Source organism: Carassius gibelio, chromosome A14, assembly GCF_023724105.1.
Source record: "Carassius gibelio isolate Cgi1373 ecotype wild population from Czech Republic chromosome A14, carGib1.2-hapl.c, whole genome shotgun sequence".
NCBI classification, from domain to species: domain Eukaryota; kingdom Metazoa; phylum Chordata; class Actinopteri; order Cypriniformes; family Cyprinidae; genus Carassius; species Carassius gibelio.
Genome location: NC_068384.1, coordinates 3,398,710 through 3,416,579, shown reverse-complemented (window position 1 = coordinate 3,416,579; position 17,870 = coordinate 3,398,710). Strand labels below are relative to the sequence as shown.

Sequence of the window (17,870 nt, the reverse complement as noted above, 5' to 3'; positions counted from 1 at the left end):
TCAGCAGCATGAAGACTTCCGCACAGTTGGCAGTAGGGAAGCAGAATGCCCCGTGTCATTCACCATGGCTGGATTTGAACAATAGCTAGAGTTTTTTTCTTTTTTGGGTGACTGAATCACTGGTATGAATTTATGAATGGGGAGTCCATTACCTGACAGTTTTCTCACGCTCACGCTCCGAGTCATCTACGCTGAATGAACATCCTATAAGCACTTACAGGATTCTCATTCATATTCTCACATTCATGTTCTCCTTCCAGTACAAAATAATAATAATAATAATAATTGTACTACTATATGAAACACTTTCAGAACCCGACTTTTTGCTCTTGTTTTTGTGAAGTATCAGGACACAACTCTGTATAATGACATGGGTATGACACAGGTATTACAAGGAGAGGGTGACTTATGAGGACATAACCCATGTCCCCATTTTTCAAAATGCTTATAAATCATACAGAATGAGTTTTTTGAGAAAGTAAAAATGCACAAAGTTTCCTGTGAGGGTTAGGGTTAGGTGTAGGGTTGATGTAAGGCCATTGAATATACAGTTTGTATAGTATAAAAACTATTATGCCTATGGGATATCCCCACTTTTCACAAAAACAAACGTGTGTGTGTGTGTGTGTGTGTGTGTGTGTGTATAAATATACCTATACGTGTGTGTGTGTGTGTGTGTGTGTGTCAGGTGGGAAATGCAATGTATATGATTAACAGAAACAAATGTTACATTTTATCTACAATTAAGGTACTAATATACACCTTTTTGAGGGTAGATGCAGGTACAAAGGTCACATTTCCAGTGATAAGCTATCACTATCTAAGCTATCTAAGCTTTTAGAGCAAGAGTGTGAAAGTTGTTTTACACCACGTGCATTATATATGCCTTTTTGTTTTATGAGCTGAGTGAATTCATCTAGTGCAGCAGTGGAATGTGAGTGTGATTTGCATTTTTGCAATATGTTGCTAAATCTGCCTGAAGCGTCATCGCGTTTTGCCACAGAAGCTGTTTTTTAACACCCTATGTTAACACTCAGCATTCAGACTCTCACCCGCAGGCTTTTTCATGACAGTCTCTCACACATTACTCATTCACTCATCAAGAGGATAGACTCACTTTACAGTCTCTCTCCCTCCAACTCTGACACAGATGAGCAGCGTTAGTAAGTCCGAAAATATGTTTTTTCTCCTCTCTTTGGCGCTCTATTTGAAGCACTAGGCCCTTTAAATCTAAATATGTGCATCCTTAGGCCATATGTGCATGAAATACAGCAAGTCATAAAGGGTTTTACATATTATGAGATTGCAATGATGATTCTGGATGCTTAGCGTTCATATTTTTTAACTGTTTTAAAAAATGTTCACTCTTCCTCAATGAAGGAATTCTCTCTTTATTGCCATCCCTCTGCTCGCGCGCCCACGCGACCATAGCAACACATTGTCGTATCATAGTAACCACATTTACGCAGGGAGAAAAAAATTATGGGTGGGTTGTAGAGGTATCTTTCACTGACCACCATGAGCATGCAGCTTGTATTCAATGTATGTCAAGGGTGAGATTATGAAATCACATTTATCATTCAATTCAGATAGAGTTTGAATATCAAACCTATATTTTAAGGCTTTTTAATAGAGGTGAAAGCATATCAATAAATTTAGCACACTAACCAGATATTCGCTACAACATCTCATTTCAAATTACTGTCAATCCTGATTCTAGTTCCCAGTTTGTGGGCCATATAAATGTAATTAGCCCTCCTCGTTTGGTTCATCTGAATAGCCAATCAGTGGCAGATGAGGTAGATGACTCTTGTTATCAGAGTCACTCCAGCTCATATGAAGCCCTAATCAAGGCTCGTCTGTAATATTTAGAGGTCAGTTTAATTCCCTAAAACAAATGGCCCAATTATCAGGGACAAACATGTGTCCCTTTTCACTCTCCATCTGTGGAGATCCTCCTTTATTCGGGATGCAGTGGACTGAAGCTAATGAGACATGCTAATGGAGCACCTCTGTAAGCCCCAGTCACCCAATTGAGCAGGTTATTCTCCACACAGACCTTGCTAACTGTCTGTCGAGGGTCACAAAACATTACAACTGACACGTTTTGTTTATAAAGACTACTTCTGATCTCATATCAGCTTGTTGGGAATCTAGTTTTTGCTGTGTTGATGTTTTATGAAACATGATAGCTGTTTTTAGTTGGTGGATCATCAGTAAACCAGATACAAACTGCTTATGCCATTTTAATCTGTATGGCACAAAATATAGTAAAATGTTACAGTGTTGTTGTTGTTGTTGTTTTACAACAATGAAAGTCAATGGGATCCAGTGTTGTTTTTTTCCTCATTAAATTGAATTGTTGGGCAAAAAAATATACAAATATTCTTTACATTATTAAAAATAAAGGTTCCAAAGGTTTTGTCTTTTTCATCTCTCCCACAAAATAACCATTTTTGGTTCCCCAAAGAACCATTCAGTGAACAGTTACATTTTAATTATTAAAATGTTTTAAAAGAACCATTCTAAATAACCTATTTCCACTGTAAATAACCTATTTGTGCAAAGCAAGGTTCCATGGATATGAAAGATTCTTCAATGAACCAAAGATGCCAATAAAGAACCCTTTTTTTAAGTATAGAATGAGGGAATTACAGAATTGTCATTTTTGGGCGAACTGTCACTTTAAAATGTTAAAGTTGTTTTTGAGACATGGTGGATGGTCAACCATCTAAACCAGCTCCAACTAGTTTAAACTTGATTGTTATCTGGCAGACTGACATGTTTATTTGGTGTTTATATTTAGAGCTACATGTAATATTCCATTTTGCTTTGCCCACCGCCTCCCCACACATGATGAGCAAATATAGATATCATGAATACTTCTGTTGTTTGTAGTTAATGCAACGGATGTCACGGACGCTGAGTGCTTGTTTTGTAATGGACTAATGTGTTTGAAAAAGAAGGCGGAGGGCAATAGTGTTTCCTCTTTTCATTCAAAAATAACCATGGATATCCAGGTAAATATAGTGCTTCTGTCTCAATGACTGACAGCAGCTGTGTTTGTGGGGAATTTCCTGTCTCAATTAATGTGCGCACTCAAGCATGAAGGAAAAACTCTCTCGTTCCTGGCTATATAAAAAAAGCATTTGTTCCGGGCTGTGCAAAGAAATAATCAGATCAGCAGTTTTTTTTTTTAGTTTTTTTTTTTTTGGAGTTGCCCACACTTTTTGCCACACAGTTTCATTCTGGTGAGGACAAAATGAAAGATTGCAGACACAGCATTGAGAATCACCTTCCCAGCAAGAAAGTGATTAATTAAAACAGACTGAACCGAATGCAGAAAGTCACCATTTTGACAAAAAAACATTTTGTTTTTGGCCTCGCTGGACCGGGAACATTCTCTAAATATTGTTTCATATAAGTTTAACTGACACAAAAACATTTAAACATTGTTAATGGAACATTTTTCTGAAACTGTTTAGTTACTACTTTTACTATTTGTTACTACTTGTTTCAAATGGTTGAGAGAACATTCGAAAGTAACCTTCCAATAATGTTTGTAAAATGATACAATTAAAAACTGGACATTTGAACATTCTGAGAACTTTAATCACTTATTGTGAACGTTAGCATACATACTGAACATATTTTTGTTAGCGGTATCCATAGCCAGCGTGGTTCAAGATAGATGATCTGAGCGAGAGGACAGTTCAATCCTGGGACATCCGGTCCATTCCCACTCACCGGTTCCTGACCCATAAATGAGGTCACGTTTGGCATGAACTGTGGAGTCTCCCTCCACTCCATAGGACACCGTGACGCATAAGTCTCTATATAAAAAATATTCACACACTCATGGGTTGATTCTCACACACGCACCTTTTCTCAAGGACACCTCCACATGCGGAGGCATATTGGCACAGCTCATCAGCCCTCCTCTTTCTTTGTGCCTGCTGGGTGGGTACAGCACATCTCGCTCCTGCATTTGGCTTACAGTTGGGTTTACCGTTTGTCTGCCATCCAGCAAAATGCCACATTCTCACGCACATACATCCCCGTCACCCACTTCCTAAAGAACATTTCAACAATTCTTTATCATGATCTGTGCTGTGAGGCAATGTTCGAAACAGTCTGCTGGTACCATCTGTGTCCATCTCCGTTTACCAAATTAATGTGGCCTTCCCATTAATTGCCTAGATTCGCAGGTATGTGTATGCTTGTTTGCCCTTCACAGTACAGTCTCACTTGGGAACATGTAGCTAAGGAAGTAAAGAATCTGGTTCACTGGACAATTAGGTTACAAAACCAGCTGCAAGATTCCATCACTTCAAGTTGTGTCTATTTTGGGCCTTGGACTCTGTGTGCTGCACTGCCCCCATGTGGCAGACCAGAGTCGGTTTTCAGACCTGTGATTATGTAAGACGTTGCAGGGAATGAGTCATCACTGGGTTGCTTCAGATAGGATAGAACTCTGTGTGAAGGTGTGTGTGTGTGTGTGTGTATTCGTGTGTGTGTGTGTGTGTTGGCACAGAGCACTGGAGACAGCAGTGGGATGGGCGAGCAGTGCTGGGGACGATGAAACGTGAATTTTCCTGTTGCTTTTTTCGATTCTGATTGATCGGTGTAAGTGGACACTCCTGAAGAGCTGCAAAATAACAAATGGAAGCAGTGTGGAAGGTTCTAGAACTCCATTCATGTATGGCTACAAATAGTCCCACTGTATCTTGTATCTTATCTGATCATGAAATGATCATGATGTTTTATTCATTTTGCTGTCCAGGTCAGTCCATGCAGCATTAATCTGCATATTTTGGTCCAAAGAAGACAATTTTGCTGTGTATTATTAACATATTATAATGGTATAATATATACTGTTTAATATAAAGGTTAAGTGGTTTAGAGGAACAATGGATAGATGTACAGTACAATACAATACAATAATATAAAATGAAATTCTTATATATATATAATTCCATTTTTCAACTTTTGAAATAAAAGGACAATTTCAGTCAAATTATCAAGTCACATATAGATTATAATGTAATATATAATACAATATACATCTGGCTGAAATTGCACATTTCAAAATATAATATATTTATTCATCATTTATTATAAATGGGCTTTTGATTACAAAAGATTACATTTAATATAAATTTAATTCAGTTATTCAGTTGTTATATTATTATTTTCAGTTGTTATATTATTATAATTCTATAATAATGTGTCTACTAAAATGGCTCTTTCAGTTATAAAAGGGATATTTCAGTTAAAAGACAATTTTTTATTAAAATACATTATATTATTTAACATTAATCAAAAAAAAAAAAAAAAGTATTTTAACTTTTCCAAAACCGAATATGAACAAGAACATCTCCTACACACAATCCAGTACTGTACGTCTGGTGACATCATTACCCCATTAGCCACATGTACAATAACTCCATTATGATTCAGGCCACTGCGATTCCATTCAGAGAGGTTCTCTTTGCCATTCTGAGAATTGAGAAAGCTCCCGTGTTTCCAGTATTGGACCTGGTTTAGATCCAGAAAGATGTATTAACCTGCATCTGTACCTCAGTGGAACAAAATAGTATTGATCAGAAAAGATTGAGTTTAGTCTGTCCTACTTTACTAAATGAAATGTCACTGTCTTGCACCTTAAATATTATCCAGATATAGCTCAGACATGATGCTGTAGATTATACTGATTACACTGAGTTTTCCCCTCTCTAAATCCGTTCTTTTTCTAGTCAGGCTTGTGCTAATGAGGCTGCAGAGAGGCGGACAGCTGCTCAGTAGGGTTCCAGTATATCCCGTGGTTAGACGAGTCAAAGATCGGAAGGGTGGGTGGCAGGGTTAAGCAGGGCACGTGAGCGAGACTTTCCATTTGGCGGAAGAGGATGCATAGCAAAGAAATGCCAAGAAAACATCCCAGCTGGAAGGCAAACATATGTGGGTCTGGAGTCAGAATTTTATGGTCTTATCAAATTTATTATAAATCCAGGATTGAAATACAACAACGGCAGCATGTTATTAAAAAATACAAAAAAACTACACAAAGTAACATAAGCATTATTGATGGTGGTGGTGGGGTAGAGGTTTGGAAAGACTGAGTGGTTACTGAATAACAACACTGAATAAAAACAATACTTAACGCAGAGATAGATTATGCATAGTGGAAAATTAAAAGAGGCTTTTTGACACTAAGAACATAGAGAGATGATTTTTACAGCATTGATATTGTTATTGCTACATTTATTTGAATAGGAGGGATTAATTATTGCTGACATCTGAACTGGAAGAGCGAACCAGTGGAAAGAGTCTGCAGAGCTGCAGCCCTCATCCTGAGAAAGAGGCTATTTTTAGAAATGACAAAAGACAGTTTACATTGGTTGTACAGCAGGTTTGGAATCATAGTGCAGGTAGTTACTTGGCCATTTTCCATATGGCACAATATAGTGGGTTGTTATCTCATTGGCATTTTGTCCTAAATAATATATAGTGCCTGTCTCTAATAGCCTTTTTTATTATTTATGATGTAGAGGTTTTATAAGTTGGTACATGTCTCGTGAAAATGACTTCTCTACAGTCTAGTTAATGATGTCTGTCAGTTGGCAGACATATCCAGCTCATAAGTCCTGCTTGTTGGATGAATCAATCAGTGCTTCCACTCTTCCACCCCCTTTTTTCCCCTCTCTGGGCATCTCTACATCTCTCTCAGTTAAAAGGCATGAGGCCCAACGTAGATGGTCAAGCGCAGGACAGAACTGGTGTGGTAGCTCACGAGGGGGTTCATAGAAACCATCTCCAGATCTAGCACATATTCTCTGGGGCCATTCACGGCACGGGCAAGAACAAGCATGGCGCTGATGTTGTTGATTTGCTGAGAAAACAGATATGACAGGCACAAGGATCATTTCAAAATCGGGCTCTATGAGAAATGTATTAGACTTCCTGATTATATACACTAACCCATTAAAAGTTTGGGGTCTGTAACATTTTTAAAACGGAAGTCTCGTGCTTACCAAGCCTTACTGACTCCCCACTTTTGAAATGTAGTGTATATATTGAAGGATATATTTTCCCAATGGGGTAAGAAAAAAATAACTTCATTCGAGATATAAATTTAGCTTGTTTTGAAGGTGTTTAGATCAGTGTTCTGGAAGGTGACACAATAATTTTAAAAATCTGTTTTCTGTATACAAAGGTTATACACTAAATAAAGTTATTCTTTCTGAATATGCAGCGAGTTAAATAATTGTTTTAATTACCCTGATGTAAAAGTCTCCATTGTCATCTCCAGAGCGGATACGGAAGGTGTTGTAGGCTCCAGGTGAGACGCTGGTGGCCTGAATCTGAAAGAGATCTGAAGGGACGGAGCGCTCAGACGTGATGCTCATGTAGCGATGCACAATGGAGTAGGGGAAGTCTCGACAGCCAGGTTTTGTGATAGGACATGTACAGCGGCTGAATGAAGCGAGAAAATTGGATCAGTTAGGAAAGATTTCAACTAAATTGTTCAGGGCTAAACGTAAATGAGTTGAATAGATTTTAACTGACCTGCACTGAAAAGAATCAATACGCTTTTACAGGACTGGTCTGTTTTAGAGTGAACTGAACCGGTAACATTTTATATGACTTAAATTGAATTGAATTAAACTGAACTAAATAGTACCCACAAGGTCAGGTTTTTGCATGACTAATAACTATGCTATCCACAACTGTACCAAATTATTCAAGTATGTGTACCATATGTCCAGCAAATTAGCTTAAAATTTTGGATGCCATCCATCTAGCCAGATATTTCTTAAAAAATGCCTGACCAACTGTTGTTCATTTCAAGCTTGTGGAAATGAAGATTATGTTTAGATATGCTTAGAGGCACAGACTGAAGAACTGGCCTCAGATATGGAATAATAAACAGGTCAATTAAAAAAAATAATAAAGAATGTCAGGTGTGTCTCAAATAGACGCTACTGATGAACAATAGACAATTATGTAGAGGAAAATATCTCATAAAATTTGGGTGCATAAATGCTGTGTGTGAATTGAATTAGCCTGCTAGTGTGTGTGGTATTTCCAAATTGTTTACTAACTCTGACACTTGTACGTAGGGTTCCTCACAGCTTTTGCGGTCAACACACTTGTGCCCTCCATGAATGTTCACACACGTCTGTCCATCCGAGCACTGATGAGCTCCTGTCTCACATTCATTTATATCTAGATTCAAAAAGAGGAAAAAAAAGTCTCTAATTTGTTCTATGAGTGAATTGGGAAGCAGAGTGTGCAGTGAGAGAGCATTAAATTAAGGTGTACCTTGGCAGAGGCGCGTTCCCAGGAGCTGATATCCTTCAGGACAGACACAGGAGTATTTGCCATGCTCATTAACACACTGATACTGGCACAGGTAACTGGAGTGGCTGCACTCGTCTATGTCTGAAGACAGAGAATGAATATGATCAGTTGCTCCTGTTGTAAGATGCGAAATCATTTTTCTCTAACACGTGTGTTTTTTTTGTTTACTCCCAGATTACCATTGCAGGCAAAGCCATCTGGCCCCAGCTCATAACCCTGCTCACATCGACACAGGAACGTCCCGTACGTGTTATAACACCTCTGACTGCAGGGGGCCCCCATGCTACACTCATCCACATCTAAAAGCAACAGAATGGCAAAGCAGACAGGATTGTATATGAAGACATTAGATGTAAAGCAAACACTAAAGGATTACAAAATATAGATAGTCTGATAAGTATGTAAAATAATAACTTTCTGAACTGGACTTGCTATTTTTGTTGGCAAAACTATTGATTGAAGATTTAACATTAGATATCTTGCTCGCCAGTGCATTCTGAATGGGTACCATCAAAGCGAGAGGTCAAATAGCCAATAAAAACACCACAATAATCCACAAATAATTCACATGACTCCAGTTCATCCAGCTGACATCCCATGCAGTGAAAAACTATACGATTGTAAGAAACAAATCCATCATCAAGACATTTTAAATTTAGACCATCGCTTTTGGCTTTCCCTTATAAATGTCCTTTTTCTGTATATATTACTCTGATGATTTAGACAAGATTAATTTTTTCACTGGAGAAAGCAATATTATAGAAAGAGGACTTGATGGATTTGTTTCTTACAAATGCATAGCCTAGCTTTTCACTTTAAAAGATATTCATTTATGGACTGGAGTTGTGTGAATTACTTGTGTATTATAGTGATGTTTTTATCAGCTGTTTGCACTCTCATTCTGACGGCACCCATTCACTGCAGAGGATCTGTTGGTGAGCAAGTGATGTAATGCTGAATTTCTCCAAATCTGTTGTGATAAAGAAACAAACTCATCTATATCTTGGTGAACGGTTTCTTGAATCAGTGTTACAAAACGTGTAATCAGTATGTTAAAAAGCAGAATGGCTGTTCTGACAATATTGTAGAAATCTTGAATTCATCTCGACTCCATTCTGGTGCATAGCATTCACTTCATGATCTACTCAGTTACTGGTGGATAAAATCAAGTCCCTTCAAATTTTATTTTTCATGTTGAATATTCTGTTGAACTTGGAAATGCATCAATTTATGAAAGTAACAAGTGCTCCAGACACAATCCACACTGACTTTAATGTCTCGATTTCTAGATTTCCACCATGTACAAAGTGCTCTTTTACTGGTTTATATTTTGGCCTTTACTCAAAGAAAATGAGGTGTAGGATGGAGTTGTGTAAGTATGTGGTTTGAATTCCAAGTGCGTGTGTGTGTGGTGGGTTGGCCAATGACTCAGGGTAGGCAAATCGGGGCGTGGGAGTGAGCGTGTGGGTTGGCTTACCAATACAGGAGCGATTGTTGGCAGCCAGCTGGAAACCAGGCTCACACTGGCAGGAGAACGAGCCAGGGACATTCACACAGCGATGTTGACAGTAGCGGTACCGGCACTCGTCAATGTCTGAAAAGTATTAAAACATCAAATTAGATGACATATAAATTATTCTTATTCTTCATTGGTATGACTTGAACAGACAATGATAAATTATCTTGCCATTTTATGTAATTTAAGGCACACTATACTCATAAACCGGATTCCTCTCTGGGACTTAACCCTGGGTACGACTTAGTAAATCAGTTATTATAGGTGTGTGTACAAAATTCCTAGGTTTCAAAAGTGTTTAGTGATATTATTTATAGATATGTATATTTATATTATGTTTTATATTACGATTATATTCCCATAATAAATTGATATAATTAAGATAATACAACATCATATGAGATAAAAGATCATATTTAAAGATAATATTATCTTGTCAAGCTGGCAATACCTTTGCAGGTACCAGAGCGAACTTTATTGACTCTTTTTGCCTGCAAACATCAATTAATATTGAAATGGCAACCAATCCAAACTTTAAAATATTAGTTCACCCAAAATGAAGGTCTGACAACATTTACACCTTTGTGACATCATACCAGTTGTGATGCGTCATGATTTCACCATATTTGCATGTAAATTAACCAGCTTCAATGCAGAGGTTTACACTGTTTTATATTTTGGTCTGTTTCTCACTTAAATCAGTTGTATGGCTTCGGATGACTTTTTTTATGGCATAAAATACATTTTAACCAAATAGTTGCAGGATCTTGCTTACCTCCATAGTATAAGAAAAAAAATGTGGAATTCAATGGGAACCATTGACTGTTTGGTTACTTCTTTTTTTTAGAATATCATCTTTTGTGCTCAACAGAGAAAAGTAACTTGAGAGTGAGCAAGTGATTTTGGGTGAACCACCCTTTACGCGCACTTCTTTTTCACCAAAAAAGTCTTGGAATGACTTGAATATAAATAGCTAAAAATGACATGAGTATGAATAAAAAATCTTTGTGATTAACTATTTTGTAGAAGTGAACAATGTTGTGGGATTACTACAAAATTAGACAAGCTTTTTCATTCCTCACCGATGCATTCTGTGCCCACTTTGCGATACCCATCTGGACACTGGCAGGTGAAGGAGCCTTCTGTATTCAAACACTGCTGACTGGGCTGGCAGTCGTGACTGTCCTGTTCACACTCATCCACATCTGTTTTAGTGCGACAGAATCATGGAAATTTATTGTGGACACATCACCAGTTCGGTTATTATCTTTCTTTGTCTTCTCAGTTTCAGCACTGGAGCCGCAATAACCGTGGAATGTAGTTTTTGCAGCATTTCCTGGTTCACAGCTCATGAGAAGTGAAGGCTGTGTCTATATAGCGGTCTTGAGTAACGTTATCTCTATTCGTTTCCTCTTGACTGTAGAAGACAGCTGGGATGCTTCAGTCTTAGTAAATTCTTCCACCCCCTGCTGACCAGCCCCCTGCCAAGACTTCAGCACAAATCCCACAGTTGCCTCAGTGCAAAATCGAGCTGATCATTTCCCCTGACCACCTGTTTCTGTCTGAGTCATTTAAGCGCTTACAGTCAAAACTAAAACACTGCATGCAATAATCCCCTCTTTCACCATCTTCTTCACTTATACAGCTGATTTGCATTTTCACTTTGATCCGAACACACATGACATGACTCGGCGACTTTGTGTAATGGCATGCTACTGTTTACAAAGCTGACTCCCACAGACTCGCAGGTCGTCTGACACCTGTTCTGAAAACACATGCTTGTTTTCACATACTCACCCACGCAGCTGTCTCCCTGGGGCTCAAAACCTGGCGGGCATGGGTTGAATGGCTCACTGGCCGTGTTCTCCAGGTTGGGGTGGATCTGGTTGGGAGGTTCGGAAGCAGGGATGACCGAGGCAGAGCGAGGAAGGCACAGGTACCCACCATAGTGGTTGAAGCACTTCATCTCTCCCTTACAGGCCTCTGGGATTGTCTCACATTCATTTATATCTGCAAACATGCATTTGAAGCAGAATACACAGGTGTTTGTGAGTAAAACGTACACAATATGATAACAGTTAAGAGTTGCATTTATAAAAAGTGAAGTGACATTCAGCCAAGTATGGTGACCCATACTCAGAATTTGTGCTCGCATTTAACCCATCCGAAGTGCACACACACAGAGCAGTGAACACACACACACACTGTGAACACACACCCAGAGCAGTGGGCAGCCATTTATGCTGCGGCACATGGGGAGCAGTTGGGGGTTCAATGCCTTGCTCAAGGGCACCTAAGTCGTGGTATTGAAGGTGGAGAGAGAACGGTACATGCACTGTATTTATAACACTTATAAAGACATACATATATTATAAACTAACATTGCAACAGTTAAATGTATATAGTTACATTTATAAGCTTCCAGTATGTAAAATTATATTAATTAAAATATTTAATAATATACATTAACATTGTTCTAATATACTAGTCTCTTAAGCTCACAAAGGCTGCATTCATTTAATAAAAAATACAGTAATTTTTTTAATATTACAATTAAAATAATTCTATTTTAATATATTTTAATACCAATTAAAGCTTTTCAGCCGTCATTGTCACGTGATGCTTCAGAAATCTTTCTTATATGCTGATTTGGTGCTCAATAAAACATTTCTTATTACTATTAATGTTGAAAACAGTTTTTACTGCTTAATATTTTTGTGGAAGCTGTGATAAAAAAAAAAATCCGTAGGATTTCTTAATGAACAAAGTTCGAAAGAACAGCACTTATTTGGAATAAGAATGTTTTTCATTCGGATCCTTTGAACTGGATGTTTTAAGTGTTTTGAGGGGACATGATTTACCTTTGCAGTGTTGAGTCTGTGGATCCCAGTGATACCCATCTGTACATTCCTACAGATAAAACACATGGGTAGAACTTTATTTTACAGTCCTGTTCTTCATGTACATACTATGTACTTATTATAGTAATTACAATAACTATGTAATAGCAAACCTAACCCTACCCCATGTATTTACCTTGTGTTACCAGAACTTTCTTAGATAAAAACATCGTAAGTACACTATAAGTACATGTTAGTACACGTACTGTAAAATATAGTGCAACCAACACATGAATTAGTGCATAGTTACACACTTTTAATTGCATAGTTACACATAGTATGTGTGTAAATAAAACATAAAGATATTATGATGTAACATACATGTATTTAAGGAGAGAAAAGGGAGGGAGAGAGACAGAGAGAGGTTTCGTTGCTCCTTACCGTGTAGGTGTCAGTTTCTGTGGGTGGCTGTGAAATAGCGTGGTGGAGAAACACAGAGATGCATGTAGAAAAGACCAAAACACACCCGGGCCGCATCCTCACACACACCTTCAACACGCTCTGATGAGCACAGGCACAAAAACACCTCCAAGAGTGTCGACTAAAGAGGAGGGATCAGACACAGACATGCACTTTCACACACACACATACACACACACTGGTAGAGTCTCTGGTGTGGTTTGGATGATGCTGCGATGAAGTTGCACTGAGGAATCTGTGGATAAAGAAACAAATAGCTTGAGAAAACTTTTAGATTTACACATCCCTGTTTGAACCCATATAAGTGATCCCAGTGTATTAGTCATAACTGCAACTCAAAACAGATGTCTGTGGTTTATTTTTGCTTTATTAGTATCAGTCTCTATGTAGCGTCAGGGCCTTGCATTTATTAGCAATGTTGCACACAACCGATGAAATTGCTTGATTACCAGACTCCCCCTAGTGGTTGTATTTACATTGCAACAAAATCAAAAAGATTTACACTTAAACTTACCTAAAAATACCAGTTAGCCTTGAATGGTAATGAAAAAAAAAAACATGATATTTTAATTAAAGTAAATACTCATTATTTTATGATACTTTTACGCATTGTGTGAAAAAAATAGAAAAGAGTTCTAAATAGGCTCTTTAACTGTGTGCAAAAGTATTACCAGTGACTGTATCAGACGGTTAATTTCTTGAACTTTGATTCATGTACCATGATAACAATTTAGTTGTCTAATAAAAGCATTTGCAAAATCCATAAATGATATTTACACAGTACACTAAGGTACTTCAGAGTACCAATAACAATGGTATATTTGCTGAAAGAAAAATAAATGGTAACATAACACTTCACAGTAGGGTTCAATTTGTTGACATTTATTTAATGTCTTTTACAGAATTTATTTATCAAGAGTTAATGTTAAATTATAAATGTTTGTTCATTTTGTGTTCATAGTACATTGATTAATGTTCATTTAAACCAAGTGAAATTATGAAAAATTCTCTCTCTGATGTATAATACTTTTTTTGTTAGTTTGAATAAGCAATTTCTTTATTTCAAACACCCTCAAAACAACTATTGACTGTATTAACTATAGTTATTAAATTTTTGAAAAACATTTCTGGCTTTGAGGGGAGTAAATAGTTTGCTTTTTTATCACACAGACCTATTAAATGCAGTCCTATTTTCCTGGCCTTCTTTTCTGTAAATGCACACATAAATTGACCTTTTCTTAGAGTGTGCACACAAACAGTGTATTCAGGCGTAGTTTGGAAACACAAAAGCTGTTCCAACATGACACGAGCCCAACAGTAGCTCTTTTTTGAAAATGTAGAGTTCAGAGAGTCCAGTCCAAAAGTATTGTCATGTTGACTCAGTGCAACAAACAGCAAACCGCAGGGTGACGTGCAAATCTCCACATACTACCTCAGCTGCGTCAGCCTCCAGATAGAATTGTTGTGCTTTTCCTCCCAAATTACATGAAATCATTCAAGCCTCTTACAGTAGCCACCGAACAGGAAACACTTGTGACTTCACACGCAGACACACTGAAACGCTGCAACAAAACAAACATGCTCGCAAATCTCTCATATGTGTGATTTACCCGCTCCTTACTGACTGACCTACTACATGCTACTTATGGTTTATATAGCAACCCGCAAAATCTCAAAGCAGGCTGTCCCTGTGGTGTTGCATCGGACTGGGAAAAACCTGAAATCAACCATCATAAACAAACTTGAGGCCAGCAAGAGCATGGTCAAGTCGCTTGGCCGGAGTGTGGGCAGTGTGGAGGTGTGGGTAATATCATGAGTGGCACTTGACCTTCTGGAATGCCAGCGGATAGGATGTGGCCAGCGCTCTGAATAACGGTCAGCCGTGTTTCCCACAGTATCACATTCCCGGGAAAACCCCCCTTAAGGTTCACCGGAAAGGTTAAATGTGGTTACCCAGAATGCCCTTGTATAAGTCGTACATTCTGTTGAACTATTATTTGATTCATTCAATAATTTTCTTTAGTAGATGTGGCATTGAATGGCTACCTATGAAATGAATAATTATGGGGCACTTCATGTCTGTTTGCTTAACATTTGGTTGTCTGCTAGTCCGGTGACTTTTGTAAAGTCTGCAGTGATTATATGACCACCAATAACACAAGTAATAAAGACTGGACAGACCACACACACACACACACGTGTCAAGACAAACGCTCTCCTCCTTATAAACACATTCACACTGTTCCAGTGTCATGTCTACAGTTAATTCTGTGTGCTCAGCCGGGCATTACATTTGAAATCTGACATGGTGGCCAAAGCACTCAGGCAAGGGCTCCAGGTTTAAACCTTGCTGGTCAGTGCACTTTTCATTTTATGAATACGACCTCCTCTCCTCCCACCTGTGCAAACCTAAGTGGGGTTTTTATGTCGGGACCCTCATGGCTGTACTGTTAACTGTTATTCTGCATAATCATTTTTTAGACCCCTTAATTCTACCTCATACCTAAAGTTAAACAGCTAACTAACTAGATAAATAAGAAGTTAATAAGAAGAAAATGAAAAGTTTATTGAGGCAACAGTCATAGTTAATCGTGAAAATTGATGCCCAAGCTAAAGTTTTTTCTTAGAAAAGCTCTCTTTTTTAACTAAATGGTCTCAAGATAATTTCACGGGGATGTACAAAGTTAGTTCTCCTCAAGTTTACACAAGTGTCCATAAATGTAGTTTATCACATTAACTGTATCATTTTGTATTATTAAAACAGCTGTTATGGAAAATTTCGAGTGACTCAGTATTTTGTATATTGCTACAGTATTATAAACTGAAAATGGTCTTGAAAGATTGTTTTAAAGCAACTAAAACATTTGGGGTTTGACAAAAGGATGGCTTAGTATGCACCGAGGTTCCATTTACATGAACAATTAAGAAACGATTTTTATTACAGTTAAGAATAACTGTTTTCTATTTTATGTAATTTGAATGTATTTTATTCCTGTGATGCAAAGCTGAATTTTCAGCATCATTACTCTAGTCTCCAGTGTCACATGAGCCTTTAGAAATCATTCTAATATACTGATTTGCTGCATTTCTTATTATTATCAAAATAATTATCATTTATTATAAAAATTCTCATTATTATCTACTTAATATGTTTGTGGAAAGCATGATAACCTTCTTTCAGGATTCTTTGATAAATATAAAGTTCAAAATGAACATCATTTGTTTGAAATTTTACAACAAATGTCCTTACTGTCACTTTTGATCACTTTAATGCAGTCTTGCTGAATAGAAATATACATTTTTGAATGATACTGCATATATTATAAAAGTTCTAAACAAGATCTTTTATGGCCATCAGTGTTGCTCATTACTTCCACGTTGCTTACTTTAGCAGCCCTGAGAAGACAAATTAATATTTCCAAATACCAAAAATAGAGAACAAAAATAGAGAACTAACGTGGCTACAACAGAAGGCCCCAGTCTGATTTACTCGACTCTGTCACACTCTCTGCTTTTAAATGAATGCCCAAGTCAGCATCCAGCCATATAAAATAAAACATCTAACATAAGCAATTAGCAGAACACATAAACAAATGTGATGTCACAACAGTGTTCTGTAAAAATACAGTAAAGCAGTGTTCCCTGTTCTCATGTCACATAACCATTTTATTGAGCCGTCATTCTTATAACAACACCTGTGCTTCCAAAGGAGGCCAGAATGATTTTGGCATAAACACAAGCGTTACCACAAATTCCCCGACCTTTGTGTGTCCTCAGAAACCTTTGAGAGTCTGTGCGTAATGCTTCCATTCTGTTGTCTTTCACATCTAATCAGCTCTTATAAACAGATGGGAGTTTGTATGAATCAGCTTTTTGTCTTTAAAAATAGAAACATTATGTCAACAAAGTCACCCATTTTACGCTCGCAGGCTCAAATAACAACGTACAGTCAATGATGGCATTAGTCTGGTTGTGAAAGAGGTTGGAAAAGAGATTGGAAAGTTTTGCAATACTTGTGGAGATTTGTAAAACCATCATGATGGTTGAGTAATAATTTTTAAACACACACAACAACATTAAATGTGTAAGCATGGAAAGTTGGCAGATATAAGATAATACAATATTCACCGGTATTTATGGTAGGAGATGTGGAATCTGCTGAATAATGTGATGGATTGTTCTCTCTCTCTAGTGTAGTGTCTGTAGTCGTGGATGTTTGGAAGAGAGCCGAAGAGTGAGTGTGACGTGTGCAGCCCTTCAAACAGCCTGGAGCAAACCGGCCAGTTGAAATTTTCCTTAGTCTGCCCTTTATTGCTTTATCTCCTTCTGCCCAACTGTCTGTGCCATAACTTCAAATCAGCCTGACATTTCTGCTTTAGTAAGATGAGCAGACGGCCCAAAGACCCCATGCAAACAACAGCTAATGGAGTACAATGACAAAATATTACAGTGCAATATTAGATTTTCTTTCGCAAACGTGCTGTACTCACAGGCCGGGCTTTCGTCTTGCTGTGTTCTTGAATGCAGTGGTTTTTCTTCTTTTCTTCCGGTGGATCCCTCTCTAGTTTGTTTCAGTGCAGTGGTGGCACGTCTTCTCTTCTATCCTCACTCCTCTGCCTGATAGAGTGAGTGTGGAGACAGACAGCTGGACTGTGAATGTATGCAAGGGAGGG

The 17,870-nt window shown here is 37.8% G+C and overlaps 1 protein-coding gene and 1 long non-coding RNA gene across 3 annotated transcripts in view; one reads left to right on the top strand and one right to left on the bottom strand.

Moving 5' to 3' along the window:
* Nucleotides 1-8,681, top strand: part of LOC128027281 (uncharacterized) — a 21,905-nt gene extending 13,224 nt beyond the window's left edge. Inside the window, exon 4 of the long non-coding RNA XR_008186665.1 lies at nt 8,536-8,681. This is a non-coding gene — a long non-coding RNA (uncharacterized LOC128027281). The remainder of the gene's footprint in view (nt 1-8,535) is intronic.
* On the bottom strand, nt 5,977-17,870 carry LOC128027280 (EGF-containing fibulin-like extracellular matrix protein 2). Of its 2 annotated transcripts, none has more exons than XM_052614719.1 (11): nt 17,688-17,870; nt 13,159-13,432; nt 12,739-12,787; nt 11,675-11,887; nt 10,960-11,082; nt 9,839-9,955; nt 8,541-8,660; nt 8,323-8,442; nt 8,103-8,226; nt 7,278-7,473; nt 5,977-6,889 (listed from the first exon to the last, which is right to left on the bottom strand). In XM_052614719.1, exons 2-11 carry the CDS (start codon nt 13,252-13,254, stop codon nt 6,728-6,730), a joined length of 1,320 nt encoding a protein of 439 aa, XP_052470679.1. In that variant the 5' UTR covers nt 13,255-13,432; nt 17,688-17,870; the 3' UTR covers nt 5,977-6,727. The 2 variants fall into 2 exon arrangements, with proteins under 2 accessions (XP_052470679.1, XP_052470680.1); XM_052614720.1 differs by lacking the exon at nt 17,688-17,870 and adding an exon at nt 17,326-17,592.

Coding starts and splice junctions, on each gene's coding strand:
- LOC128027280 (XM_052614719.1), bottom strand. CDS start 13,254: ATGCGGCCCGGGTGTGTTTTGGTCTTTTCTACATGCATCTCTGTGTTT. Junction 12,788..13,158: donor CAGAAACTGACACCTACACG/GTAAGGAGCAAC, acceptor TTTTATCTGTAG/GAATGTACAGATGGGTATCA. Junction 7,474..8,102: donor CCCTACGTACAAGTGTCAGA/GTTAGTAAACAA, acceptor CGCTTCATTCAG/CCGCTGTACATGTCCTATCA.